Raw genomic sequence first — 27858 nt, forward strand, 5'->3', positions numbered from 1 at the left:
GGTACGAGAGGTCAGATCTAATTAGTATAAGCCATTTCTGTAAAGCAAAAAACAAAAAACAAAAAATGGACTGAAGTAGCCAAGCAGTGTAGATTCTCTAAAGTCATTATGCATTCTTGTAATTCAGACAATTACATTTCCTGGTGTCTACCTGTGTGTGTGAGAGAGAAAGAATAAATATACATATTTTGAATATTTACACACAGAAGTAACTTGAAGGAAAATAACTGTTTCTCATCGATGCTGCTCTTGACAGGATGCGGGGGTAACTACCACAAAAGGTGCGCTTTCAAGATTCCCAATGACTGCACGTTATCCAAACGGCGGCGCTCTTCCCTAGCGATCTCATCATCCAGTATTCCCTGGTCTCCATCCGAGTCGAGTCTGTCTAGCGAAGAATCACAGGTAAGGTCACAAGGGAAGGAATGATTGGGGGGGGGGGGTGGCAAAGACATGTCTTCCCTCCACAATAACATCAATGCTGTGAAACCATTGTAATCCGTTAGTTTAACCTTCAAGCTTTCTGTGTAAAGAAATTTAAAAATGCAAATGATAATGATTTTTCCCCTTATTTTCAGGGACATAATCATCCAATTACATGCATGATGAACACTGCAATTAAGAAAGATATTACAAAGGCAAATTCCCTTTTCACCCTGTGCAGTTAGGATCTCATGAAAGTTGGGAGGATGTACTGCTACTTTCTGCTCTGTTTTTGCAGCTATTTTGGGTAATCCTAATGAAATACATACCATAACACATATGTTTGTAGGGTGTTTGCTTGGTGTTTTAGAGGAAATATGTGTAGCAGCCTATTTCCTTTATATTTTTCTTCACGCTGAAAATTTTTCCCAGCTATCAAACCTCAGAAATGAAAGCCAGGTCATGATAACAGTTCTAGGGAGGTGCTAGACCACTGTGATTTCATATTTGAATGGCTGCACAGCCTTGGTGCAACCTAAACCCATTGTTGCTGCCGGTTGTCCTAGTGTGATTTTTTCCCAAAATTTCCTCCATTTGTAGTGGGTATTGTAGGGGAGAAAAAAAAGTTCTATCTTTTTTTTCAAAATTTCCTCCATTTTTAGTGGGTACTGAAGGGGAGAAAAAGAAATTCTGTACTTCACATGTTCAATGCACCATACTTTTTGGCTCTTATTCAATGCACTGCTAAACTTGTTAAAGTACAAATATGTAGAGAGCATAGAATTTAGTCAGTATTCAGCCCTGAGAAACTCTAAAGATTGTGTGTGAATATGATAGACTTGTGAAAGTTTGTTTTGAGTGAGTGGCATTCAATTGCAAAAAAAAAAAAAAAAAAAAAAAAAAAAAAAGTTTTTTTGTGTGTTTTTGTGCTCAGCTCTAAATGATTTGTACAAGTTCTAGAAAACACACGAAAAGAAATAGTATTGCAACATTTCATTTTCATTTTTTTTTTTCTTTTTTCCTGCATGGAAAAGCAAAAATCAAGCTCATGATAAAATGTCCCAAATAAGGTACTGTATTCTCGTATCTGTGCCAGCACGTATTTCCCATTCAAAAGATTTTGTGAAACATTGTCATACCTAAATTGATTTGCAGATACTTACATGGCCATTAACAGTGCTCTGATACTCAGAAAGATCTGATGATATCTTGCTTCTCTTTCCTGTTCTTTGTGAGAAAATAACTACTGTGAAGATAGCTTTCTATTTTAATACAACAGACTTACATTGTACAACCCACTGCAGCCATGTACAGGAAGCTGGAAGATCCTGAATTTCAGCCTCATACACATTATGTTTGTAGTGACCCTATACTTGGTGAAGTCTGCTTGCTGCAGTAGTAACAAAACATGACTGTCATGAAAGTGAATTGAAGGAATATTTAACATATCATAGCTTGGTAGAGTTGCTAAAGAGGAGTGGGAGAAAGTTACTTTATTGTTAAGAAGAGATGTGCATCACTCCATCATGTGAATGAACATGGACTTTCTTATAGCTACCAATTTTCTGGTCAATACTTTACTTGACGTAAGCATTTGACCAATATGCCATTCAATCATTCCCATGGCTTGGTTTGCATATTATTGACTTCATTCTGTCATTGTGCTCTTTAGCCATTTTGGGGGCAAAGCAGGCAATGGAAACTACTGTGAAGTGTTGGTATCTTGTAGAGGAAGTATACATATCCTCAGTCAGCGTACTTTTGGAATGTGAACTACAATGCAATTTGCCCTGTTGAAAAGTGCATAACATCAACAGTACTTTCTTTTCTTTTCTTTTTCTTTGTGTCAAATTAAAGATAAAAGAGAAGTGATTGTAGTGGAATAAAGTGGAGTGTGTTCCTGTTGTAAATCCCTGTTCTCCATGCACATGAACCATGTATTAGCTCAGGAAATTTAAATTCAACCTGTACATCTACCCTTCCCGTGTGTGAACGATAAAGTGAATTTTTGAAAGAGATTTGTAATTTGGTAAATGGACATCACAGAACATTTAGTCTTTACATTGTACTGCATAGCCATGCACTATAACCATAAATTTTTACACAGGGAAGCAAAGCCATAAATAACCCATACCATACTTGATTTGCTGAAGGAAATGGCATGTGCTCTGCTGTGCCTCACACAAGATTATGTGCGCACTTATCTCTTTCAAGACCATAAAACTCAAAACACCATTGATATTGTACACAATCATGTTACTGTTGGTGCTGAAGGAGTTAAGCAAAAATTGCCCTCATGGCCGTAATCATGCATCTATTATGCTTGTAATCTCATACAGTGTATTTAAAATCAGGCACCGTAGAAACCCAAAATAATTATTAGACGAGAGTTTATCTTTGAAGTGTTCTTTTGCTGCTTTTCCAGTATGTAGTGACCATTTCTTATACAATCTTACACAACACTGCTCAGATTCATGGAAGATATTACATGAATATATTGTGTAGGCATGAGAGAAAGTTGATTTGAATAGAATGTGAAAAAAGAAAAAAAAAAACCTGTAAGAGTTACTCTGCAAGAAGATACTACGTAAAGAAAAACAAGGATGTGACCATTATAGTATACGTAAACATAAAACGAGCTTTTAATGACCTGTTTTGAACTGAACACAAGATACTGTTTTCGCTTTCTCTTTCCAAACTAAGGTGTAAAACAAACATTGAGTGAGTGTTATCCTGTAATATATGTAGTTGAGTGTTCTATGTTATGACTTCAATGAAGACATTGAAAGTGTAGCAGACATGCATTTCCAAATATTGAGTGATGCATATATATATATATATATATTTAATTAATAGGCCTCTTTATGTTAATGTTCAGCCATTGTCCTGTATTTTTCAAGACATTTTGTCAAAATTAATGTCAGATCTTGTATATTTGCATATGCAAATTCAACTGCAAATCTGAAAAACGGTGCTTACCAGAATTTGGATGAATTATGTGGATCACTAAACTATTAAGAATATGTTGAAAATAGTAAAAGTTGTAAAGACATCACCATCTGCTTGTAAATGTTCAGCAACAGAGTGGCGTCACTGTTTGAAATATGATGGAATAATGAAAGAAGAAGTACTCTCTTTAGTGGTACAGCTGTAGTTGTTCAGATGATTAAAAGAAAAGTGTGTTTGCAGCCTAGAATACAATAGTTTGAGGATGTTATCTGTAAAAACCTATGAAATTAATGCATTTGCGCTTGTGAGGATGTAACTCTGACATTACCATTGACAATGTGTTGCGTGTGTGTGTGTGTGTGTATATGTTGTCAATGCCATCTTGAGATGGTTGTTGCAAGGGGGTTGAAGAATGTGAAGTAGCCAATCCTCATGGAATCCATTTAGCAGGCTGATGTTCAGTGTGTGTCACCAAGGAGGTACTAGGCTAGTACCTCCTTGGTGTCACATAAACTTACTATGACTCAGCAGTTTGTGATATGTGTGATATACAGTTTGTGATGAGTTTGATATGTCAGCACACCTCATGTATGAAGGGTTTTATGATGTAGATGTTTTAGATGATGATCGTTGATCTACCACGTGTATGTAAAATGTTTTGACAGCTTACATTTGTCATGAAAAACAACAATACCAGTACCTTCATGCCTTGTAACACTCCTGCCTCCTGAAGGCTGATATTTGTTCCTTGAATAGTAACATGATTTTTCACCCATTATGTTTATTTTTGCCCTACATTTGTCCTAGCAGCAGCTTTCAGTGTTTGTGACACAACAGACTCCCCTGGTGAAAAGTGATAGCTACAAAGAGCGCCGGTCACCCTCTTGGGGCAACCGCCCTCTATGGGTGGAGCGAGCTGTCGCCAGTCGGATCAAGGTGCCACACACGTTCGTAGTCCACAACTACACCAAGCCAACAATCTGCCAGTACTGCAAACGGCTCTTGGTGGGACTCTTTCGTCAGGGACTCCAGTGCAAAGGTAGGGTTTATCATGATGCTGGAGTTCAATACGGTGGCTCAGCTGTCAGGAAACCAATGAAAACCTAAGTTTTAAAGTTCGTTGTTGGGTTTTGTTTTTTTTCGAGCCCACCTGAGGTGCGGTGAGACTAAGGGATCACCTGCGGCGTCTGTCCGTCCGTTGTCCGTCTGTGTCCGTCCGTTGTCCGTCCGTCCGTAACGCTACAAAAACTTGAATAACTCTCTACTGCGGACTTCAATTTTAATCAAACTTGGAGGGAAGAGTGGTTATACAAAGTTAAACATTTTGCTCAACATGAAGTACACCTCAAGGTCAAAGGTCAGAGGCAGGGGTCAATGAATTTTAGGGCCCAATGTTAAGTTTTTACGGCGCGTTTTGAATATGGCTCATAACTTTTGATATATATGACTGTTTGTGACCAAACTTGGATGGTAGATGTACCTTGGGGAGTTGAAGGTCACCACTAGGTCAAAGGTCACAGACGGGGGTCAACAAACTTGTACGGCCGAATGTTAAGTTTTTTTCGGCGCATTTCGATTGTGGCTCGTAACTTTTGATCCCTATGTCTGTTTGTGACCAAACTGGGCTGGTAAATGTACCTTGGGGAGTTGAAGATCACCACAAGGTCAAAGGTCATAGGCGGCGTCCGGGAGTTAGAAAATATTAATTTCTTCTACGCGAATGGGCGAGACACATTTTGGCACTTGCCTTGTGTTTTGTTGTTTTGTTATTTGTTTGTTTGTCTTTTTTTTTTGGGGGGGGGGGCTCTTTGCTTTGATATAAATGAAAGCATTATTCTATGGGAAAGCTTTCAGACAAGCAATCACATGATATCCAATATTTTCCTGTGCACTTAATTGACTGCCTTTATCAGGCAGATTACAATTTCAGAGACTCCAACCCCAAGCACCTTCTGATCTGGAGATTCTCCCGCCCGAAACCCCTAGCAAACGGGAGACTCCAAGTTGATGTGTGCGAATTGCGAAGTTCCTAGGATTCTAGATGTTCTCTGGTGCTATCTAAGGCTTATTTTTTCAACATACGATAGAAATAAGTAAGAAATCCTTTCCACCGGGAGACACAGAGCCAGGGCGGGAGAAATCAAATCTCAAACGGGAGAACGGGAGATTGCGCAAAAATGGGCTTTCGGCGGGAGATCTCCCGTCGAAAACGGGAGAGTTGGAGTCTCTGCAATTTTGAATTATCAATTGAATAGTATTCATCTCACATACCAATATTCATGTCATTGTCAGTAATTCAACTCTTTGTGTACATGGCCATTGACATTTTGCAGATCTTTGTAGTGCTTACCTTTTCAGTTTATGCTACAAACCAATGTCCATTTAAATCCCCTTGGGATCATGTCTGTCTAGTTTTCCACACAGAAAAAGAGCGGATGCATTCCAAAACTATTCTTGACCACAATTACCTTCTGTGAAAGATAATGATTACCTGAAAATTCATCGTAATTTGTTTTGATATTGTTCAGTGTGGGGACTCTATGTGAGCTGCACACATAGTCACCTTGTAATTGTCAATTATTGTTACGTCTGTCAAGGAGGTTATGTTTTTGTTGGTGTTGGTTTGTCTGTCTGTCTGTCTGCAAAATAACTGAAAAAGTTTTTTAACAGATTTGGATGAAACTTACAGGAAAAGTTGATAATGACACAAGGAACAGATGATCAAAACTTGGTAGTGATCCAGAAATTTTTACAAATTTTTGAAGGGTTTTTTATCTTTTGGCAAATAGGGTCAATGAACTTTGGATTTCAAGCTGCGCGTATTTGAGGTTTGCATACGTGCACTAAAGCGCGTGTTCTGCACAGCCCACCGCGCAGCATGCAGGAAGCTGATGAGGTAAACACAAGGCTTCTTTATCATTGGGATATTGGGTGATTTTCAGTATGCATGTAATGTGTGGAATTGAGCTGCTTGGTGGAGGTCTGCGCTCTGTGAGTGCTTTTCTAGTTATCATCATTATGAGCATGATAATCATTGTGATTATGGCTAACATCATCACCATCTTCATCATTTTCAACTGTACCATGATTTTATTATAATTATTAAGTTTAAAGGGGATGGCTAGTAACTGATCAGTGGGAATCAGTGGAAATGCTGGGGGATGATTGTTCCAATTCTTGTGGGATTCATTTAAGAGCACATTATATATCTGTTGTGTGAAAATTATTTGCTTCAGAACGGTCTCATATTCAAGCAATGTACAGTTTGATGCCCCCGTCACTGTACAGGCACGCTAACCTGGAAACATTAAACTGCACATTACTTGAATATGAGACCATTCTGAAGCAAACAATTTTCACACAACAATACATATATAATGTACTCTTAAATGAATCACACAAGGATTGGATCAATCATCCCCCAGCATCCCACTGATTCCCACTGATCAGATACTAGCTATCCCCTTTAAGCATGTAAGGTTCAACCATATGAATATTAAGTTATGGTTATATCTGGGTCCCTGGCCACATTGCTCTATGCCACATGGATATCCTTACAACAGGGTGTATTCATGCTCATTTATTTGCTCAGTTATATTTTCATTTGGAAGGCAATTGGCAAGAATATGAAGTTATGTGTAGTTCCATCCTACTCTGGATAAAGAGGTTTCAGACTGGACAGGAATGATGATCTTACTGGAGATCTCTTGTCACACTTTAGTAGAAAAGTCTAGTATCTATTACAGAAGAAACCATGCTATTTCTAATGTCAAGAAAATATATATGACAACTGTTTCATGATTACCCAAACAAAGATATACTTTCTCTTTATTGAACATGATACATGAGAACATATTGGTATCCTTTGTAAATTTGAAAAAACAAACAAACAAACATAATTCAGAGTCATTCCACAGCCTTCTTTTTTTTTTCTTGTTCATTTTTAAGTAAATGTTCAATATGGGTCAGTTATTCCTTCAATTCCACTCAAAGCTTGAGATCACTGCACTACAGATATAAATTCTGGCTTCTCTTCTTTACATTTGTCATAGCACATATATTTGAGAAAAAACAGCAACAACATAATTTAGTATTGTAAATATTCTTTTAAATAACACCTGTTACCTGGTGCATTGTAGCTTCCAAAATCAGTTCCTGGTTTAGAGCAAAAGGCTTTAAAGATATTTTGTAGGCTCAAACAAAATTATGAAAGAGTAACCCTTTCATATCAAATATCGGAAGTACCGTAACAGCTACATTATGCTCCCAGTAATAAGTTGTCACGGTTTGTGTTTTTGTTCAAGCCATTTTAAAAACTCACCTTTCAATTCCAATTTGGGCCATCACAGATTCCACTGTTTCACTCATTCGTCTGAATGATTACTTATTCCACTGCAGTCAATGCAAGCTTATTTATGAAGCGTGCTGTCCATTTCTAATAACTTGTACCATTTCCTGTCATCCCACAGATTGTAAATTCAACTGCCACAAAAGATGTGCTGACAAGGTGCCCAAGGATTGCCTGGGGGAGACGCCATTACAAGAGGGTGAGTTGTGTCCATGGATTCAATGTCTAGCAATGCCTATCGTTTACTAATACCTTCCAGAATGTGGACACTAATTTTTTTTTGTCCAAGAATACACTGCCATCTTTAAAGGACAAGTTCACCTTCATTAACTTAAGGATTGAGAGAATGTAGCAATATTAGTAGAACACATCATTAAAAGTTTGAGGAAAATCAGACAATCTGTTCAAAAGTTATGAATTTTTGAAGTTTTTGTGCAGTCACCGCTGGATGAGAAGACTACTGCAGTGTATGATGTCTCATGCGTACAACAATATAAGGAAAATATAAAGACAATTTCACAAAATTTCATGTTTTGAAAAAAGTACACATTACCTTGACTCGATACTGACATATGTTGTGGGTAATATTATTCCCATTGCCTTTAGAAAGAGACAAGTCAAGTGCTCTTTTATTATGCGAAAAAAGTGAAAATATGTTGAATTTTCTTTACATTTTCTTTATACTGTTGTACTCATATGACATCACGAGCCTTAGTAGTCTCCTCATCCAGCAGTTCCAGCACAAAAATTTTTAAAATTCATAACTTTTTCATCGATTGTCCAATTTTCCTCAAACTTTCACTGATGTGTTCTACTAATATTGCTGCATTCTCTCAATCCTTATGTTAATGAAGGTGAACTTGTTTTTTAATAGGTAACTTCATTTTATAGACAGAGACCACTAGGACATGTCCAGACCCTTTGTGTGCGGCTGCTGTTCATCTAAACAAGGTGGTAATGAGATTAAATTCTAGCTGGATGCCGATGTGAATACTTGACAGGCATACCAGAGGAGTAAAGAGTCTTGAAGCGAGGCTACTCATCAGTAACATGCTAAATCCATTTCACATTTCCCCAAGATGGACCCCAAACCACATCATGGTAGTTGCAGAACTTCTCATACAAACCTGGCCTTCAGCTGAACGAAATGCATACTAAGGATGCTCAGCTGTAGTGCTAGATTCCATTGTGACTTCACCGCATTAAAAATGGATGAGCTGTGACTAATCAAACTATCCCCAAGACCTTAACAGCAGGCAAACATTAAGTGGAAAGCACCCAGTGTCTTTAAAGCTGTAGAGAATGAAAACTGGCAGTTTAGGCAGAAGAGATTCATTTGCTTAACTTTCAGCTAGAAATGTCTTTTACAGAAACAAACAAAAAAATCAGAAAAATTGAACTCCATTTTTCAAAGTCTGAAGTGTAATAGGCTGGATAGTTTGATGTAAAACAGTCAAATATTGGAAAAGAAAACCCCTTTCGTCATCTGAACTGAGTTTGCTACAGTACTGTAATGACATTGATTTCTGCTGTCTGTTGGATTTGTGGTTAGGTGGGGACAATGAGGACCAGGAGAGGCTAAATGAGAGTGATGAAAATGAGGCTGAGGAAAATGAGAACGGGTCCAACCGGGATAGCATCGGGGATGAAACACTGCCAGAGAATGACTCGCCCATCAATGAAAACCCACTCAGGTAAGAGCACACACATTCCCCCCCCCCCCCCCCCCCCTTTGACATGGGATGCAGGTCGTGGGGTAAATGCATTTTCTTTGTGTTGTGTTGCTGGGAGGTATGAGATGAAACTATGAGATACAACACCATCAGAGAGAGAAGTCATAACCCTAACTAGGCCATAACACATTAGAGAGTAGTCCTGAATATACTGGGGCAGGTATCTACAAGAAATGCAGGATATAGCAAAATCAGCTTGTCCTCAACAGGTTAAAGGTCCAGTTTACCTTTGGGAGCAGTGATTTCAAAAATGTTCAAGATATCACATTTGATTCATATGTGTAGGTCTGTTGTATCATGAAACATCCTACCATATAAAATTTTTGCAATAAAACCTAACATATAAGGAGATATCAGTGTTTTTCTCAATAAACCGTAACTGTATACGCTTTAGTCTGGAAACATTTTTATTATAACTATTGTTTATATTTTGTGTATTTAACAACACTTGACATCGATTACACGGATTCAAATTTTTACAGTGGTTGTTTCTATCCCTAAATCACATTTTAGAACTATCTTAAAGCACTAATGCTGGGTTTTTGTTTCATATGCAAAAGGTAAATTGTGCCTTTAATATGTTTTGCAAGTTACCACCTGTCCTGATTGAAATGGGGTGTGTGGCATGTGGTTGCAGAATATCTTATGCTGTCAAATCTGTCTTAGCTCTTATCGGTAGTAAGTGCCCAAGCTCACAATTGACAATTAGCGTTGGTAGGTGCTGAAGTGAAGGCTGAATTCACGCCATGTCAGGAATCGTATACAGGTTTAGTTGGAGACAAGATCTTCTCCAGTCACAAAGTTGACTCTTACCATTTTTCTTCATGATGTTGAGTTCTTCAGTCCGCTGATCCCTTGAGCTTGTTGACCTAGCTGCACATTATCGATGTCATTAGTAAAAGTTGCATGGTAGGCAGGTTATAGAGGGTGCTTCTCATAATGCTCAGTGACTTTGCTCAGCCAGTGCCGCTGCAACTACAAAGTCTCAACTAATAATTGCTAGCAAACTACTGCATCCGATGTTTGAGTCTTTAGTCTTTGATATGTACAGTGGTACACAGATAAGGATTGATTGAGTTATGATATGCAAAGGTATGCATAATGTAATTAAGGGTAAAATCTACACAGAACCACCCACCAGATTCCAATAGGCGAATAGTTCAGTTGTGTGCAGTGACAGTGACAGTGTGGTGTAATGTTATTAGTATCTTGTCAATTCTCTGCTGGCTCTTCTCGTCATTATATCATCTGTCTCCACCTTTCCTTCCCCACCGACAGTCCTGTGCAAAGTAACAACATTCCACTCATGCGCATTGTGCAGTCGGTGAAGCACACCAAGCGAAGGGGATCACAGGTCCTGAAGGAAGGATGGATGGTCCATTACACAGACAAGGACAGCATGGTGAGTATACTACATTACCAGACCCCTCCTACATGGCTAGACACTACTGGACATACTCTTCTGGTCTGGAGGTTATGTCATAAACCCACAATTGTAGGTAAAGTATGTGTCTTTTCATGCCAAGGAAAAGGTAATTTCATTTTTACTTTCTTCAGTTGTTCGCAGTCTTTTTTTCTACTATTATTATTTTTTGGTATACTTATGTGCCCTTGGTTGTGCCTTGTTTTTGTAGCTCTGCTCATCATATCAATTTCCATCATGTTTTGTTTTATTCAAAAAACAAAGACAAACTAAGGACTGAGTAAAGAGATAATGATGGTATTGCAAAGGCATGTAAGAAATGCTTGAGCTCTCAATATGGACGGTTGGTTCTGAAGAAAAAATTATTAAGGGGAATAGGAAAATGTTCGATTATGTAAGTAGCAGTAAAAGAGACGCATTTTTGCATCCTGCCATTGTATGGTAATCCTGCAGATGCCATAAAATAAGATGATGACATTCAGTGCTCTGCCGCAATTGTTAACCATTCTTTGCGGAAACCTAGTGACAGTTTGAAAGTGGAATTGATATTTAATGAAGGTTGCTCGATACTCACATATGGATTCTCTTTTCATTGCTGTTTTTTTTTTTTTTTTGTCTTGCTTGTGTTTTCCTACTGCAGCGCAAGAGACATTACTGGAGAATAGACACCAAGGCAATCACACTGTACCAGAGTGATAGTAGCACAAGATACTACAAGGTTTGTGCAGTTCTGCCTCTTCAATGAGACAATTCAGACACTCCTACTCCAGACCATGATTTGATAGATGCATATGAAGGCAGGAATTTGTGTTATTATTCTGCTATGAGCAAAGATGTCTAAATATACATGGAGTAACCATCCTTTTTTTTTTCTCTCTCTCTTTTCCTCTGGACAAATCTCAAAAAATAAATGACATGAATAAATTAATGAATTATGAAGAGCAACAAGAAAAAACAAAACAAAACAAAAGGGAAAACCAATAGGATGGGTTCACACATTTTCTCAGATGAGCTCTGGATCAAGCTACAATTAATGTGCAATTTTTTTTTCCACCAGACAGTGACAGAGTCACTGCTGTCTTGCAGAGAAATTTAATATTCTGTGTGTAGAGATGTGTGGGTGTTGTGGGATCCAACGCAGCTATTTGGTTATATGCTGATTAATTCAGCTTCACAATTAACTACACAGGACACGTAGGAGGATTTCCTTCTCTTCGACAAACCAAAGATTTTTAATTGACATCACTGTCTTCTCATTGTTTCCTATGTGTCGTCTCTTTTTGCCTAAAAGTGGATGGTGGCGTGTGTGTAGCCTGCAGAAGATCAGTCAACACTAGTCTTACAAAACACAGTGGCTCAGTCACACCTACCCGTGTGTTCTTCACGACAGAGAGATCCCAATTCATGATGTGATGATGATAATCATAGTCATCGTGTTTCTAATCTGTCCGATCCATTGTTTCTATTTATGAGATTGCAGCTGACCGATGTTGTAGTACGAACACTAATTACCATTACTGGCCCCTTTTCACTTCTTTGATGGGCATGCGTACACTGCAGGAAATCCCTCTGTCAGAGATCCTGTCCGTCAGAATGGTAAAACCCTCTCAGGATGGCAGTGGGAGTGGCAGCGGGAGCAGCACGGGGATGAGCAGCAGTGCTCTGGGGCTGGTTGGTGGGGACGGCTTCACCTCCCACTGCTTCGAGATCCAGACTGCCAAGACCACTTACTACGTTGGGGAGCGGGCAGCGGCGGGAGACGGCCTCTCTGACAAGGGCTCGGGTGGGAGCTCCACCTCCGCCTCCAAGCTGCCCGTCCCCTCGGGCTCCTCGGTGGACGAGGAGCAGGAGCAAAGCTGGGTTGGGGTGGAGGTGGCCAAGGAGTGGGAGACCAAGATCCGACAGGCCCTGATGCCAGTGACGCCGCAACAGAGTACCACCAGCATCACCAGCACATCAAGCCCAAGTAAGTTACCTCTTCCGATCATTCCGGGCCTGAAATTGTCCGACATTCGCTCATCTCTCATGAAGAAATATGAGAGAATCATTGTAGTTAGAAAAAAAAAAATCTATGGAAATCTTTCTTGAATCTTCACTATGGTTTGCTCAAATTAGACAAGTATTTACAGTCCTCGTGCTGATGTGTTACCAGGGAAGTTCTGTTTGGAGATGTTGTAAGAGATAAGATGATGTAGATGCTGAGTAATGCATCACATTGTGCTAGTAATGGATTGTTTCATCATAGCTTATACTCTGTAGTGATTCACTATCTTATGTCATAATAAGATCTTTTTTATTTTACTTGGACATCTCAATTATATATCAAGCATATTAGTTGTGTTGTAGAGAAAGAAAAAAAAAATGTTTGATGTGTTTTGGCTAAGAGGTTGTCTATCACTTTTAATTGATCTCTTACACTTTGTATTCTTGGACTACTGTGCCTTGATCTTCCTACTATGCTTGGTGAATCCCTGTGAAAATTGTGAATGAAGTGTAATCAAGTTTTGCTACAGTCAAATGCCTTTCGGTGTGGTTATCAGCCCAAACTGTGATACTGGGGCCTGTATCTCGTATATTCCAGCCACCCATAGCGTAGTAGAGACAGGTGATATCAAATTTAAGTGATAGATGGTGATTACTTACGAAGAGCCTGCCTGAAGATTTGAGGCCACCTGCTTACCTGAATTTTCATGTGTCTGTTCTGTTGGTCAATTTGTTCTTTAATCCCATTGTGCGTTCATACCAAACATACGCGGGAGCTTCGTGTAATGCCAAACACAGCCAACGTCGCTCTCAACAGTCGTCCCATCGCAGCAATCGTACGCGTAAGTTGCAGGCAGTCACTGGCCCCCACCCTTTCTCCATCCCTGCAGTGGGGCTTATTGTGGGGGATCACTCCACGAAGATTGACTGCTAGGGAAGGGAAGCCAGAGGCTGTATCACACACTCCTATCAGTGCTAGTAGTAGGAAACACATGTATATAGGAAGAGAGGCTTGTTACCTGCAATAGCTGGCCGATGATTGGCAGGTCTTTGATACAAGAAGCAGGCCCCTGTAGCATAGCTCACACAATGGCCAGATCCCCTTCACTTGTAGGCGCTGTCTTTCTCTACAATATCTCTCACACTCTCTTGCAGGCCTTGTGTGAAATGTGCTTAATGCACTTGTGCTTGTCTTAGTGCAAGGCATGTGCGTTGGTTTCTCTTGTGTCCATGACAGCATTTTCCTGACTGTGAAATTCAGTGGTTTGCCGAACTGTTGTCTTGCGTACTGCATCAGCGTCTTATTCCATCTGTTCTGTTGTACAACGTCTTCCGCAAAGGCAGTGATGTGCTTGTGTGAAAACTCTTTCCTCCTGGTGTGAATACCTCCGTTCCTCTCTCTTTTCTATGTCTCTCTCAATCCTGCCTAGATGCTGATACTGAGTCACATTTTACAAATCACTTCTTTTTGATCTAGAAGTATGTAGCACTCATCTGCACACACCGCAGTGTTCCATTCTTGTTGCTGGCCTCTTGCACAACAGATGCACAACAGCACAACATTGCCATATGCCCACAATAGTTGTTGATAGAGAAAACACCACACACACATTCACACACTCTCATATTGCTGTTGCAAATGTAAATTAAGACATGGATTTAGTGATTTGGCAAAAATTATAATGGTAGTATGAAAGAAATGAATAGGACATAATATGCGGACTTTTAATTTGTATTTGGAACAGTGATGAGAGGAACTGTGTGTTACTGGTTAAGTTACCATATTGCTTTTGCAGTGCTTTAGTGTAACTGAAATTGATTTATGTGTGTTCCGTAGATGCATTGTCCTGTACATGCAGCTCCAGTATGATTTGAACAGAAAGCTCCTGAAATAAACCATTTTCAGTGTGATAGTGTTAATCTGTATGTATTGAGTCATCATTGAGAATGTGAGCTGTGTATTATCAGGGAGGTGGGAACCTCCCTGGTATTATATAAGCTGATATCTCTTTTTCAGGAGCTAATACCAGCTGAATGAAGTGTAGTAATTTTGTTGTTTCAGGTTAAGTTATCAGTTTTTGTGTCTCATAAGTTGCAGGTGCTTTATACTTTGCTCTTGTGTGTGTGTGTGTGTGTGTCTGTGTGTGTGTCGGTGTGTTTCTGTGTGCATTTGCGTGGCAAGATGTCTGTGGTTGTGTTTGTGTGTTTGTACTTTTGTTTATGGTTGTGTATATGTTAAGCTCACAAGTGATTACTGCACGCCAGTAGATTTCATTGTGGCCTTGCACAAAATGGATAAGTGCGCTTCGGTTTTACTGTCATGCTACGTGTCAAAGAAGTGACATCTTCCACATTTGGGTAACCATGTGTTTCAAGGACATGTATTGCTTTTGGTAGTAATATGAAAGAAAGAAAATTGTGATGTCAATTTTTTTTAAAAGTCACAAACTTGTAAGTGTACTGAAGGATGGTCAAATCAAGTCACTGACATTATCAACCTGCAGAAGAAAAGTGAAATGATTTGTCAGGAATGCAGTGACCTCCATGCAAGAACAACATACTGTTCAGCTTTGTCCTATGTTGGGTAAATCTGATGTTGGAACTTATAATAGCTTTAGAAGAAGTATTCTGAGGAGCCAGTAGCGAGCAAAGTGTCTCAGTAATATTCACCTGGTAATGCTGCAACTGTGATACGTTTATCCCGCCAGCCTATGATGCAGCGTAACAATAGGGATTAATACAATTTGCCATGAAGAAAAACTGGTGGAAGAATCTGTGTGGGGATAGACTATTGAAAGTGGAGGAATAAGTAAACCATTTGTGAGCAGTACTCATTCACACAAACATGTACCCTCTTTTATGGGTGGCATTGCAAAATTCAAGGGGTTTTTAGAGTTTTGTAGAAGATGTGTCCTTCCTTCTGAATTTTCCTTTAGGTTTTCTTTGTTGGGCAATGTCAGAGGGCCAGCATTTTTATTCTTTCTTATTCTTCCTCAGTGTATGAGTACCAGCTATTTGTTGAGCTATGGTTATTTTGTATCTTCAGCTCCAGACCTTTGCATAACTTTGGGTCACCATTGATCTAGTTTTATCCCAAAGTGCCTTTGTTATGTTTGTTTTCTCTCTGGCCTTGGCTAATCTGTCCATGACAGAGTGCTGCTGCAATGTGTGAGCGCATTTTGAAGATTGGTAACAATGCCTGTACCTGTCAATTTTGTTTGCCAGCCTCTGCTCTTTCCTAAATCTAAGCCTCAATGTGAACCCTTTCTTTCTATGATATCATAACCATGATTCTTAGCCTAATTTATGAGTTTATTGCAATTCAATTGAAGTGATGTTTTAATTAAAAGAGGGGGAAAATGTTGCAGCAATACCATCATTCATGAAGATTTTATATGCTACATGCAATTTTTTAAAAATGAGAAAATTGTGTGTACTCATTGTTTCAGTTTTATCTGAGTAATGGTGGTGACAATTTTATTTCCTCTGTCCAATGTGTGTATGTTTTTCAGGAGTTGAAACAAATTCAGGAGTAATACAAATTCCACGAGGGTATAACCCTACACGACATCAAGATCGCAAAGAAGGTAAACACAAGAATGGAGTGGAATTTTGTGTCATGCTAACAAATATCATGCCCGATTCATTGTAGAGTAGAAATGTTTGAACATGGGTTTACTAATGATTCTGACTGCAGTCAAAGATTTTAGACAATTAACAGGTTCATTGTAGTATATAGCATAATTTGTGATTAAAAAAAAGTCTGAAATTGAATCACTTAATCTTTGTATATATTCTTCATGAGTTACAAAGTCTGATGCACAGTTTTTAATCAGATCACCTGGGTGATTATTCATTTCAACATTATAATGGTTATGACAACAGTTTGACTTCAGCTCTGCTGTGGCTTTGCAACTGATATTTCATACCCCTGCCTACTCACCCCAGCTCCACTGAAATAGCCTTGGAAGAAAGGATCCATTTCAGATTTGCTGGCTTGCATTGATAGTGTAAATTATCACCATCCCTTCTCTTCCCATTCAGGAACTACCAGTTTAATTCTTCTCTCCCAATTAATCCCCTACCCATCAAATCTGCACACCCCTATTGACTAACAATAGTGATAGGGGATTAGGGCATGAACACTTCTATACCAGACACTCACCCCCTGTAACAAAGAATAGCTTTACCACTCTACTAGTCCTGTTGCCCTATCATTCACACACCAGAGAAAATGAATGAGAGTTTGCATAATGAGTCTAATTAAGACAGGTGCCTGTGATTGGTTGAGTGATCCTCATCCCATGAGTGAATGTACCACCCCTCTTCTCGCACCCACTAACCCATGCAACAGTATCCTTCATTGAAGCCTTGCCAGTAACATCACACATTCATAGTTTACTTCTGTGCATTACAGTGCCTTCTTGCTCATTAACATCCATGACACCATATCATCACTAATATCATTCAGAACTGATTGATAATTGTGAAATCTAATACCAGTCAGGAGGATTGTAGGAGTGTACTGCAGGTGCTGGGACTTTCTTCTCTGAAGACAGGATGGAATCAGTGACTACCTGATCGTAGAGGGATCATTTTGTTTGTATTATTGCTTGCTGAGTATTATCTGGGAATTTCTTATTGCCTGTGTCGACTAGTAGTAACCAAGTCCAGATGCCAGGATTACTAGAGGGTGTTTCACCCTCACTTGTTAGTACCTCTCCCTCACAATCAATGTTAGCACCTAGCATCCCCACCCACTGCTGTGATGGGGCCTTCTCGACAGGTGACCCCTGGCAACGGGGTGTCACACTGCCACAGCTTCCCTGTGTATGGTGCAGAGGGTCCCATGTCGTCGACCACCACCTCTGCCTCGGGAAGTTCTCCCACGAGGCCATGCAGCATCTCAGCATGTCCTCCACCAACCAGCACCGTCAGCCCAGATGCCAGGTACCCTCGGGTCGTCCACGCAGTCTTCACTTTCACCATCTCAACGCGAAAATGGACCACTATGTGTGCTCTGGTGGTAAGAGTAAAGGGGGGCAAACTGGGTGGGTCTGTGAGCAAACTGCCAGACCTACTGCCAATCTACTGTACCCTTTCTGTACAGCGAAGACTCCAGTGAATGAAATGTATGTGGGGGGAACTGCATGTGTTCCCCTGCCTGTGGTCAGTCAGTCCCTCTTTGTGGACTCCTACAAAAGACCCCAGCCCAAGTCCAGTGGAGTCCCTAACTACTCCTCCCTCACTTACTCTCTCCAAGGTTCCATGAACGCCACAGAGAATGGTGATGAAAAGTATGCTATGGATACATCGTCCGTGGTCAATAAACGAGAGAACAACGACATCAGCCAGCACTATCAGATCTTCCCTGATGAAATTCTTGGATCAGGACAGTTTGGTATCGTCTATGGCGGTGAGTTAAAAACTCTTTAGCAACAGTTAAATGTCCTGATTACCTTTGGGAGCAGTGATTTAAAAAATGTTCAAGATTTCACTTTTGATGCATATGTGTAGGTCAGATGTATCACAAAACATCCTACCATATAGAATTTTTGCAATAAAGCCTAAAACATGAGGAGATATCTCTTTTTTTTCTCATTAAACCATAACTGTTGACAGTTTAGCTGGGAGACATTTTTATTATAACTATTGTTCGCATTTTGTATATTTAACAATACTTAACATTTATTATACTGGTTCAAATGTTTACATTGGCTTTTCTATCCCTAACTCACATTTTAGAACTATTATGAAGCATGAATGCAGGGTTTTTGTTTCATCTGCAAATGGTAAATTATGCCTTTGATACCCCAAGAAGAATGAGGCTTACATTGTGGGGTTTTTTTTTTTTTTTTGGTTCTTTTTTCTTAAGTCAAGTTTTGCAGCTGACAAATTTTATTCTGTGACTTTTTCCTCATTGACTCTGTGAAAATTATGATTCCAAATTTTGCTGTTAGTAAGCAATGGGTATGGAGAGCATAGCAATTATTGCTACTTTTAAAGAATAATTCTGCTGGTCAATAATTCATAATGGTCCAAAATAGCCTAATGTATGTGGGGTCCATCAAAACACCTTGTGAAAGTTGTGTATTCAATTGTTGTTTGTTTGTTTGTCGTTGTTTGTTAATGGACAAAGTAGCAAATGCCACAGCCTCAGCGTAAGTGTGAAGCACTTTGAATTTTGATTTATCACCCTAGGTGTGCATCGGACTAGTGGAAGACAGGTTGCCATCAAGGTCATCGACAAATTCCGCTTCCCAACCAAGCAAGAAACGCAACTCAAGAATGAGGTTGCCATTCTACATGTAAGTTCAAGGTGCACTAAGGTTATCTACGGACCCAATATCAGTGTTGTTTTTTCTTCAGATTTGCTACCTTTGGTCTGTTGTTCATGATACTAATCCAAGCACAGTGATTAACAGGCGCAATCCTTTTTTTAAGTTTGTTGTCATTGTTTTCCACAATGAGGAAAAAGTTTAGATGTTAGAATGAGATGATGTGTGGGTGATTATTTTGTAAATCATGACTTCTTCTTTTAAATGAAAATATTTTATTTTTCCTCAGTATTGCCATGAGGAGAGTATAGGGCTATATTCCAAGTGATTGGTTTGTAGATGAAAATTGTTGTCTAAGAACAAAAATGAAAGAAAATATTGCATTAGTCCCTGGCTGGCTTTTGACTTTGTACTAACTAACTCTAAGTAGTTGCACTTGTAAAGTCAGAATCAGAATATGATAATCATAATACTGTATGGCAACTCTATGATATTCTTTTCACTTTTCTGGGTACAACTGTTCAGAGTGATTCCTAAACTGATGTAAATGGTCAGATTGCATCACAAAGTTCGCTTTGCCAGGACAGAGGGAGTGTATCAAATAGAATACCAATAAAGTGTCCACCTCCAATCACTGCTGCCAGTTGTCTGTCTACTGAGTAAAGTAAAGTGAAGTAGAGTGAGCAGACACAGAGTCTGAACAAAGACTGAAGAGGATCGAAAGTGTATTGTGGGAGTTCAAGATTGCCTCAGAGTTGTGTCTTTCTCTCTGTTGGAAATGGAGATGTGACTTAGTGGGTCAGAGATGAGTTTCACTTGATAATGATGGATGAGTGGTGTAAATTACCTGAGTAAAGGGAAGCTGATGTCTGCTAGCTACCACCAGACTTGTGGTCTGTGCAAGTTCTTTGTTCCTAAGAGACAAAAGCATCACCTCTTGGTCTGTCTAGTGAGAGCATGGAGAGGACAATAAGTCTTGAAGCCAAGCCCCACTATGGCTCCTCTATTGTTTTGTTATCCTGTGCTAGTCCTCATTGTGATGAGTAGGAATCTTGTTCCTAAATAGTTGTGGCTACCAGGTGCTTAGTGAGACCAAAGAGAATGAATTGCTGAAGACCATTATAGTCAAGAGCCAATGTAAAGTCACCATCACTTCAGGGGATTATCTTGGCTTAATACGCTGGATGATGGGATGAATGATGTTCAAAACAACAAACCTAGAAGGGAAGGGGGTTATATATTCCATAGTCATAAAATGTTTTCATATATCAGCACTATTTCTGTGCCTTTTCATTCCTGTTCTCTTCTCAGCCTGTACTATTCACATGTTTTCGCTGTCCAACATTCTTGTGTATGTGGTCCCATGCAGAAAGTTCGCCATCCCGGTGTGGTCAACCTGGAGCAGATGTTTGAGACACCGGAGCGCGTCTTTGTCGTCATGGAGAAGCTGAAGGGAGACATGCTGGAGATGATCCTGTCCAGTGTCCACGGCAGGCTGTTTGAGAGAGTCACCCGCTTCCTTGTCTCCCAGGTAAGATGACTGATGCTCCTTGTCAGCTCTTAACATATTAATTTTGTTGCTGCTTTCTTGTGTTTTTGTTGTTTTTTGTTTGCTTGTTTCATATCCCATCATAGCTTTGTTGGTGTGACAAAGTTGTCAGAGAAACTATTTTGGACATTGATCATACTCGATGGGGCTACTTTCAAGGGGCTGCAGTTTCTTTGTAGCTGAAAAGATGAAAGTGTGAAGGACAGTCATCCACGCCATTTTGGTTTACTTTGCACACTGAATGGACTGAAAGTGATTCAGTGATTAAATTTTATTCATAATGTTCAATCCATTCTATTGATTTGTTTTTAATCAAGTATCTGTGAGAGGTCATCTTATACAAAACGATAAATAATGGGCAAGTTGATTCAAGTTTGTTGTTAGAGATGTAAAGTCATTGGGTTTTGAATATATGTGAACCTTTGCATATTTCATATTATGTTTTCTGTTGGATATTTCACTGTATGATAAGCAGGTCTATATGACCAAGATATGATTGTATTTACTGTAAGGGTATCTTCCCGTATTCTTTGGCACTTAAACTATGATAACACATAATGTGCCATTCACCTTTTATTGCAGATCTTGATAGCCTTAAAGTACCTCCATACTAAGAACATTGTCCACTGTGACCTGAAGCCTGAGAATGTCCTACTATCATCTGATGGGGATTTCCCCCAGGTAAGCATACATACATACATACATACATACATACATACATACATACATACATACAAGTTTTGTACATACATACATACATACACACATTGTGACATTTGTATTGTGCCTTTTCCAAAGGGTACACAAAATAGATAACAATATATCAAAACATCATAGATTACAACATATAGATGGAAAAAATAACAGTGTATAATAAATAACATTACTTAAATAAATGGGATTTAAATGCTTCTCAAACAGTAAAGTGGATGATGTATTTGCCAATGAGGGGCTAATGAATTTCAAAGTTTTGGGGCAATGTGTGTGAAAGAACGATATCCAGCCATTTTGTGGGTATTTGGAATGACTGAGGAAATTTGCTTTGAAGATTGTATGTAGTACATATATTCATGGATACGGAGTAGTTTGTTAATGTATTATTGGGCCCCTTCATGAATGAAGTTATAGACAGTGGTTAATATCTTATACTGAATTCTTTGGTGGATTTGTAGCCATTGTAATTGAGCAATAAGGAGGGGGTGTGTTTAAGGGTCATTTAAACAAGTCTGGCAGTTTTGTTCTGCAGAGATTGAAGGCATACCGTATTCTTTTTTTGTGGTGCCATTGAGCAGGGAATTGCAGTAATCTAAATGAGGCGTTATTAAGGCCTTATCAGCAGTCTGGTATGGGTCTTTATCATAGTAATGCCTCATTCTTCTCAAATTACAGATATGATATGAGGTTATCATGGTGATATTAAGCAGATTTTGGAGAAAGTCATGTATAGTGCTACACTTCAGGCTTTCATTCATATATTGAAACACAAATGTCAACAATGTCATTGAGTTTCCTTGTGCTCTTCCCCACTCCTACATTAACACAGAAGATAGCTATTAACATTGTGGATATCATGATTGATTTTGCTTTGTATTTGTTTCACAGGTCAAGCTGTGTGACTTTGGATTTGCCCGCATCATCGGTGAGAAATCATTCCGTCGCTCCGTGGTGGGTACGCCGGCCTACCTGGCACCTGAAGTCCTGAGAAGTAAAGGCTACAACCGCTCACTGGACATGTGGTCTGTTGGGGTCATCATTTATGTCAGGTAGGTGGCTCATTACTGGTACAATGTCCTGGTACTGGCATGGTGCCTCACTGCTGTTGTAGGTGCCCAGGTATTGTAAGTGTGTCATTCCTAGTATTATGCCCTGGTATTGGTATGGTGCCCTTGTCCTTGTATAGTGCTCCAGTATTGGTATATTGCCCAAGTACTTGTTTAATGCCCTTGATTTTCGATTTGGGTTGCCCATGGTATGTACACACATAATTTGTATGTTTTTTATGGCTTATTTATTTTCAAACATTCTTACAGCTCGAAGGTGAAAATGACACAATTTGTCTGTAGACGACTCCTATCGTGCAAATATTAAGGTACAATCATAATACTTGTACTTCCTTAATATAGCAGAAACTGCCTGTGGATATGAAGTAGATACTGTATAGAAGCAGGCACATGGAAAGTATGATTGTCCATTAATTTCACAAGATGACATATACTGAAGTTGATCAAGACTCTACTAAAGTTGTTAGCTTCTTGAAATGAGATGACATATTGATAGCAATGACTGAAAAGAGAATGACACTCCTATTCATCCATGTTGGAGACAATAACCTCAGTAATCTTCTGTTACGTTTACTGCATTGACTAGGTATCTTTTGCTGTCATCTGTATTTATAGGCATCTTCCTCTTATGTCATAGAAGAGATAGGGCATAATGATTGGTACTTAGGTGAATGAAGGACCAAGGTATGAAAATGAAATCTGGCTTACTGTGACTAGTAAAGACTGGAAACATTTATGCAATTATCCCTCTCCCCTCGTTTCCTTCCCCTAATCACACAGTCTAAGTGGAACATTTCCCTTCAACGAGGATGAGGAGATCACAGACCAGATCCACAATGCAGCGTTCATGTTCCCTCCAAACCCATGGAGTGAGATATCAGAAGCAGGTTAGTCAAGCTAAGTGAACCCAAGAGGAAGTTTTGGCATGTTCACTCAATTTATGCACATCATCTCAGGATTACTCCTCAATACAGATCTTTTAACAGAAAAATTCTCTCTCTTCTAAAGTCACCAGTTGCACTTTGCCAGACTAGATGTATTGATTGTAGTTCAAGTAGTATTTGGTATTGGTTCGTGATTACAGTAATATATAGAGAACAATCCATTATCATTCGGCCTGTTGTGAAAACAAAGAGCTGGCACTAATTAGATAAGATTCTCTAAGAATTTCTCACATTCGACTGATTGGCAGTTCATCAGAAATGTATTCTGTGTCAGTGCTTTCAATTGATTTCCTACTTCTTTGCTTTCCTTTACAAAGATAAACTGTTGCATGTTCTGAATGGTATTACTGTATGTCAGAGATGAAATTTGCTCCAAATTCAGGCAGTGCCAGAGTAATGCTTAGCAGATTTCAAACTAACCACGAATAAAAATAAAATGATAATAAAAATAAAAATGATCTCTTGACATCAGTAGGTTACAATGTTTGAAATCCAAGTGAAAGAATGAGCTTTGATGGTAGCTGTCATGATTGATTGACTGAATGATCACTTGATTGTTTGACTGACTGTTGGACTGACTAGCTGATCAACGGACTGACTGACTGACTGATTGCATGAGTGATCACAAGCATGATGTATTAAATTATGTTTTTGTCTGATTCTTTTGTGTTTCACAGCAATTGATCTGATCAGGAACCTCCTACAAGTGAAGATTCGTAAACGCTACACAGCCGACAAGTCCCTAGCTCACCCGTGGCTGCAGGTAAGTGCAAACACAAGGCCTTTCCTACCATAGCACTGTTTTCTCTTCTTGCACCTCCATCTGTCCCAGCTGCAACCATTCATGCTACTATAAGGACATGGAGCAGGGAGACCTTATGAGGCTCTTTTTTGTGTTGAAATGTCTACTGGTATCATGAGGGATAGAGAGTAAGATTAGAATGAAAAAACACCAAGGCTGACTATGTGCACCTGTGTTTCCATAACAAATACCCAAATATGCAAAGAAACAAATAGAAAGCTCATTAAGTTTCCGATTCATTTGCATTTCTTTCTGCCAAACATAAAGGTTGTCTGGACACATTTTTTTCTGATGAGAAATGCTTACATGTCTGAAGAATGGTTGATGGGAGGGGGGGGGGGATAAAAAAAGATTGTGACTTTCATCGATGATTTCATGCTCTGAACAGTTATTTGTCTCCTGCTCACCACCTATTATGTCACTACTTTGTGTGTAACTCCTCACTCCTGTACACAGGACTACCAGACGTGGCTAGACCTGCGAGAGTTGGAGGCCATGGTTGGCCAGCGGTACTTAACACACGAGAGCGATGATGAACGATGGGAGGCCTACCGGCAGCAGCTGGATGCTGGCAATGACCCTTCCTCTCAAAACCCAGGGGGGAACTCCCCTGACACCAACTCCACCCACCTACAACTCAGCCCTGTGAGGCACATGGACCGTGTCAGCACGCTGTGAGTCAGCCAAGGAGAGTGTCGCTGAGCCCCATTGTGTGGGACTGCTCTCATTGCATTTGACACCACTCGTCTAGGAGATGGAGATGGCGGGAGTAAATGCGTCATTTGAGATCATCCTGTAGATGTGTTGTGAAGCATTGGAGCACTGTGATGCCAAAGTCACCAGCAAATGTTTAGTCATGTTGTGAACAAACAAACGGAACATCCAGACAGTTGTGATTTTTATTCTTTTTTGTTTGACACTCCCTAACCCCTACTCAGCCTCTCTGTCTACATCATTTCAGTAATGTCTGTCATGTCCAAGAAAACAGGAAGTGGAAAGCACCCCTGAGGTACTATCATCATTATCACAGTCAGTTATGTTATCTCTTTAAACTGGCTCGGCCTAATGTAATAGTAATAAATGATGATAACCAGACTAAGGAAAGCAGTGACCACCTTTTCACCACGCACAAACACGGTCCCTCCATTGTTGGCTTTTCCATTGATGACATCAATCTCATAGAAAAGTGTTGAGGAAACACCAGCACTTCATGCAACCTAGTTTCCTGGAAGAGTAGTGCACAGTGATAGTCCGAGCCAAGTGCGTCAGAGAATCCTTGGGGTTATCTTCCAAGTGTTTGCACACCTACACAACAAAGTGCCCGCTCACCACCTCTCCCATGCCACCATCCAGCTGCAATCATGCTAAGTGTATAGCGTTTCTAACAATCCCTGCGGAGAGACTCTCCACCGATAAGAGAAAAGGAGATCCAAAGTACAGCTCAATGCAGCGAACACATTGATGATGTGTATTATCCCCGTAGCCGCCAACCTCTATCCTGTCCTTGGTAACTCGCAAAGATCTCCAGCTAACCGAGGCGACTTGATAATCAGGGGCTGCCAGCATTGTGAGCACAGGATGTGGGGCTGAGCTTGGTGACAGACTAACAAATCCTTCTAGACTCTCTGTGGCATGCAGTGTATTGTTATGGTGCTGCAGGGGGACAGAGCAGGCAGTGAGACATGTAGTGATTCTCATCAAATGTGTCATCAGATTACTTAAAAATGAAAATGTGTTGTGTTGATGCTTTCTTTCCAATAGAACTGCCTGCGTGTAACGTAGAGACTTGCGTCCATTTATACCAGGTTGTGTTCTCTGTGAGAAATAACAAAAAAAAAAAAAAGAAGACTCTATGCGCCGGACAATTAAAGGAGAAAAAAACACAAAAACAAAAAGACAGCTGTGTGCCTTCACGAACATACACAATTGACCTCTGTGATTGATGAACATTGGAGATTAAGACTTGAAGCAGACTGAGATGAACAGACCTGACAACTCAAATCATCACCCTTGCTTGAGAAGTATTGAAGAACTTAGAGGATGTGAAATGTAAACAAGCCTAGCGTTGGAATCAGACAACCACTTTCTCACCGGCTATTTTTAAAGTTCTCCCAGTGACCATGTGTTCCGCACAAACGTGACCCATATGCTGTTGTTTATTTATGATTGGGTTTTTATTTTTTTGTGGTTTTCTGAACATTATTCATCCTATGGAGACTGAACAAATTAGCTGGATTTCATGGACAACAAAGAGATGGACCTGTGTTTGTTTGATTTTTTTTTTTTAAAAGTCTGTTAAATCTTTCATTGTCACATTTTTAAAAGTTTTGTGCAATATATAGCCCCATGAGTGGAAAACCTGGGGTGTTTATGCTGATATAGAGTGTAGTAAACAATTGTGTGTATTTAGACATGAGTGTATGATATAACTATCAGGAAATATGATATCAAATGCATTTTAGGGAGTCAAAGTTGATATGATGTTGTGTTCTTATCTGTAAATGGTCAAAGTATGCACACATTTCCCCCCCCCCCTCCTTTTTTTATGATTTCCTATTTTATACAAATCAGTGGTTTGCTGAAAGTATTGCTCTTATTACTTGGTCACATTATGAAAAAGATACATGGACACAAATTGGTTTTGTTCGATTGTGAAATTTGTGAGAAGATAACCTCCCCTGTCCTTCCCTTTGACAATGAATTCCCCATTCTTTGTTCAGTATAATGTATTGTAAAATTTACAGTGTGTTGTTTACATGAACAGAAGCTCTCTACAAGGCTGTATTATTGAATCCTAGCTGTTTGATGTACATTTCTGCCAGGCGTTTGTTGTTATGATTCTCAAACTTTTTTTGGTATGTTATGGACTTTGCTGAGGAGAAAAAAAAAGAGATTGTAATTGTCGTCAGTTTTGATTGTCGTTCGCGTTTCTAAAAGATCTTTATCATTGGCACATATTGATAACTTGGCAAAATGACAAATACAGTAATATTCTAATGATGTGACATTTTTACGGTAGTGTAATTATACATTGGTAGTCAGTGCCATAGGTAACAAGGTGTATGAAAGTGATCTTATTGTTTGTCCATATTTTGACCAAACAACCTCCGAGTGAAGCAAATGTTGATGAGTGAATGCCGTAATGAAGATTGCTGGGGGACCCCTGAGGATTTGTTGCGGATTTGCTGAACACTGCCCACGTCATTTTCTTTCTTTTCCTTCTCACAGGAGAGGGAAGTTGCCAATTGGGAGATGAAAGGGAAAGTTAGAAAGTTATGAATGTATTTGTGTTGATGCATTGCGTGAACTTAGGCTAAACCTTGACAGTGTCACACCCACCTTTTCTTGAGTCTCTTCTGCATTAGAAAGTAAGGTGGCTTGAAATTGAAAACAGACAAAAAATCGTCTTATTTTCATCAATATTCATATATTATTGTTACTTCTTTTCTTTTCTTTTTTTCTTTTTTTTGGCTCTTGGATGAAATGCTCTTGGTCAACTGATATTCCTTCATTCATTCTTGATTGTGAACAGGTGGTATGTCTGCCAGGTTTAATGTTGACAGTTGGGGGGGGGGGGAGCTACACAACAATTTCACAAGTCCCATTGCAGGTTTCAGTTATAATTTATTTCACTCTCTTTGGTTG

General features: G+C 39.5%; 1 protein-coding gene across 3 annotated transcripts in view; it reads left to right on the top strand.

Annotated features, from left to right (window-relative positions):
- The window catches only part of LOC140233817 (serine/threonine-protein kinase D3-like), a 75672-nt gene extending 48063 nt beyond the window's left edge, over window positions 1-27609 (top strand). For 2 of the 3 annotated variants that reach the window (XM_072313913.1, XM_072313923.1), the window contains 16 exons: window positions 257-405; window positions 4183-4411; window positions 7842-7919; window positions 9273-9414; window positions 10732-10855; window positions 11517-11594; window positions 12437-12842; window positions 16372-16446; window positions 18123-18275; window positions 19061-19167; window positions 20507-20668; window positions 21269-21367; window positions 22289-22449; window positions 23248-23354; window positions 24089-24174; window positions 24670-27609. In XM_072313913.1, the coding sequence (XP_072170014.1) occupies window positions 257-405; window positions 4183-4411; window positions 7842-7919; window positions 9273-9414; window positions 10732-10855; window positions 11517-11594; window positions 12437-12842; window positions 16372-16446; window positions 18123-18275; window positions 19061-19167; window positions 20507-20668; window positions 21269-21367; window positions 22289-22449; window positions 23248-23354; window positions 24089-24174; window positions 24670-24891 (2378 nt within the window). In that variant the 3' untranslated portion in view covers window positions 24892-27609. The remainder of the gene's footprint in view (window positions 1-256; window positions 406-4182; window positions 4412-7841; window positions 7920-9272; window positions 9415-10731; window positions 10856-11516; window positions 11595-12436; window positions 12843-16371; window positions 16447-18122; window positions 18276-19060; window positions 19168-20506; window positions 20669-21268; window positions 21368-22288; window positions 22450-23247; window positions 23355-24088; window positions 24175-24669) is intronic. The other variant, XM_072313918.1, reaches the window with a different exon arrangement.
- Window positions 27610-27858: the final 249 nt, after the last annotated feature.

Source organism: Diadema setosum, chromosome 1 (assembly GCF_964275005.1).
Source record: "Diadema setosum chromosome 1, eeDiaSeto1, whole genome shotgun sequence".
In the NCBI taxonomy this organism is placed as follows: domain Eukaryota; kingdom Metazoa; phylum Echinodermata; class Echinoidea; order Diadematoida; family Diadematidae; genus Diadema; species Diadema setosum.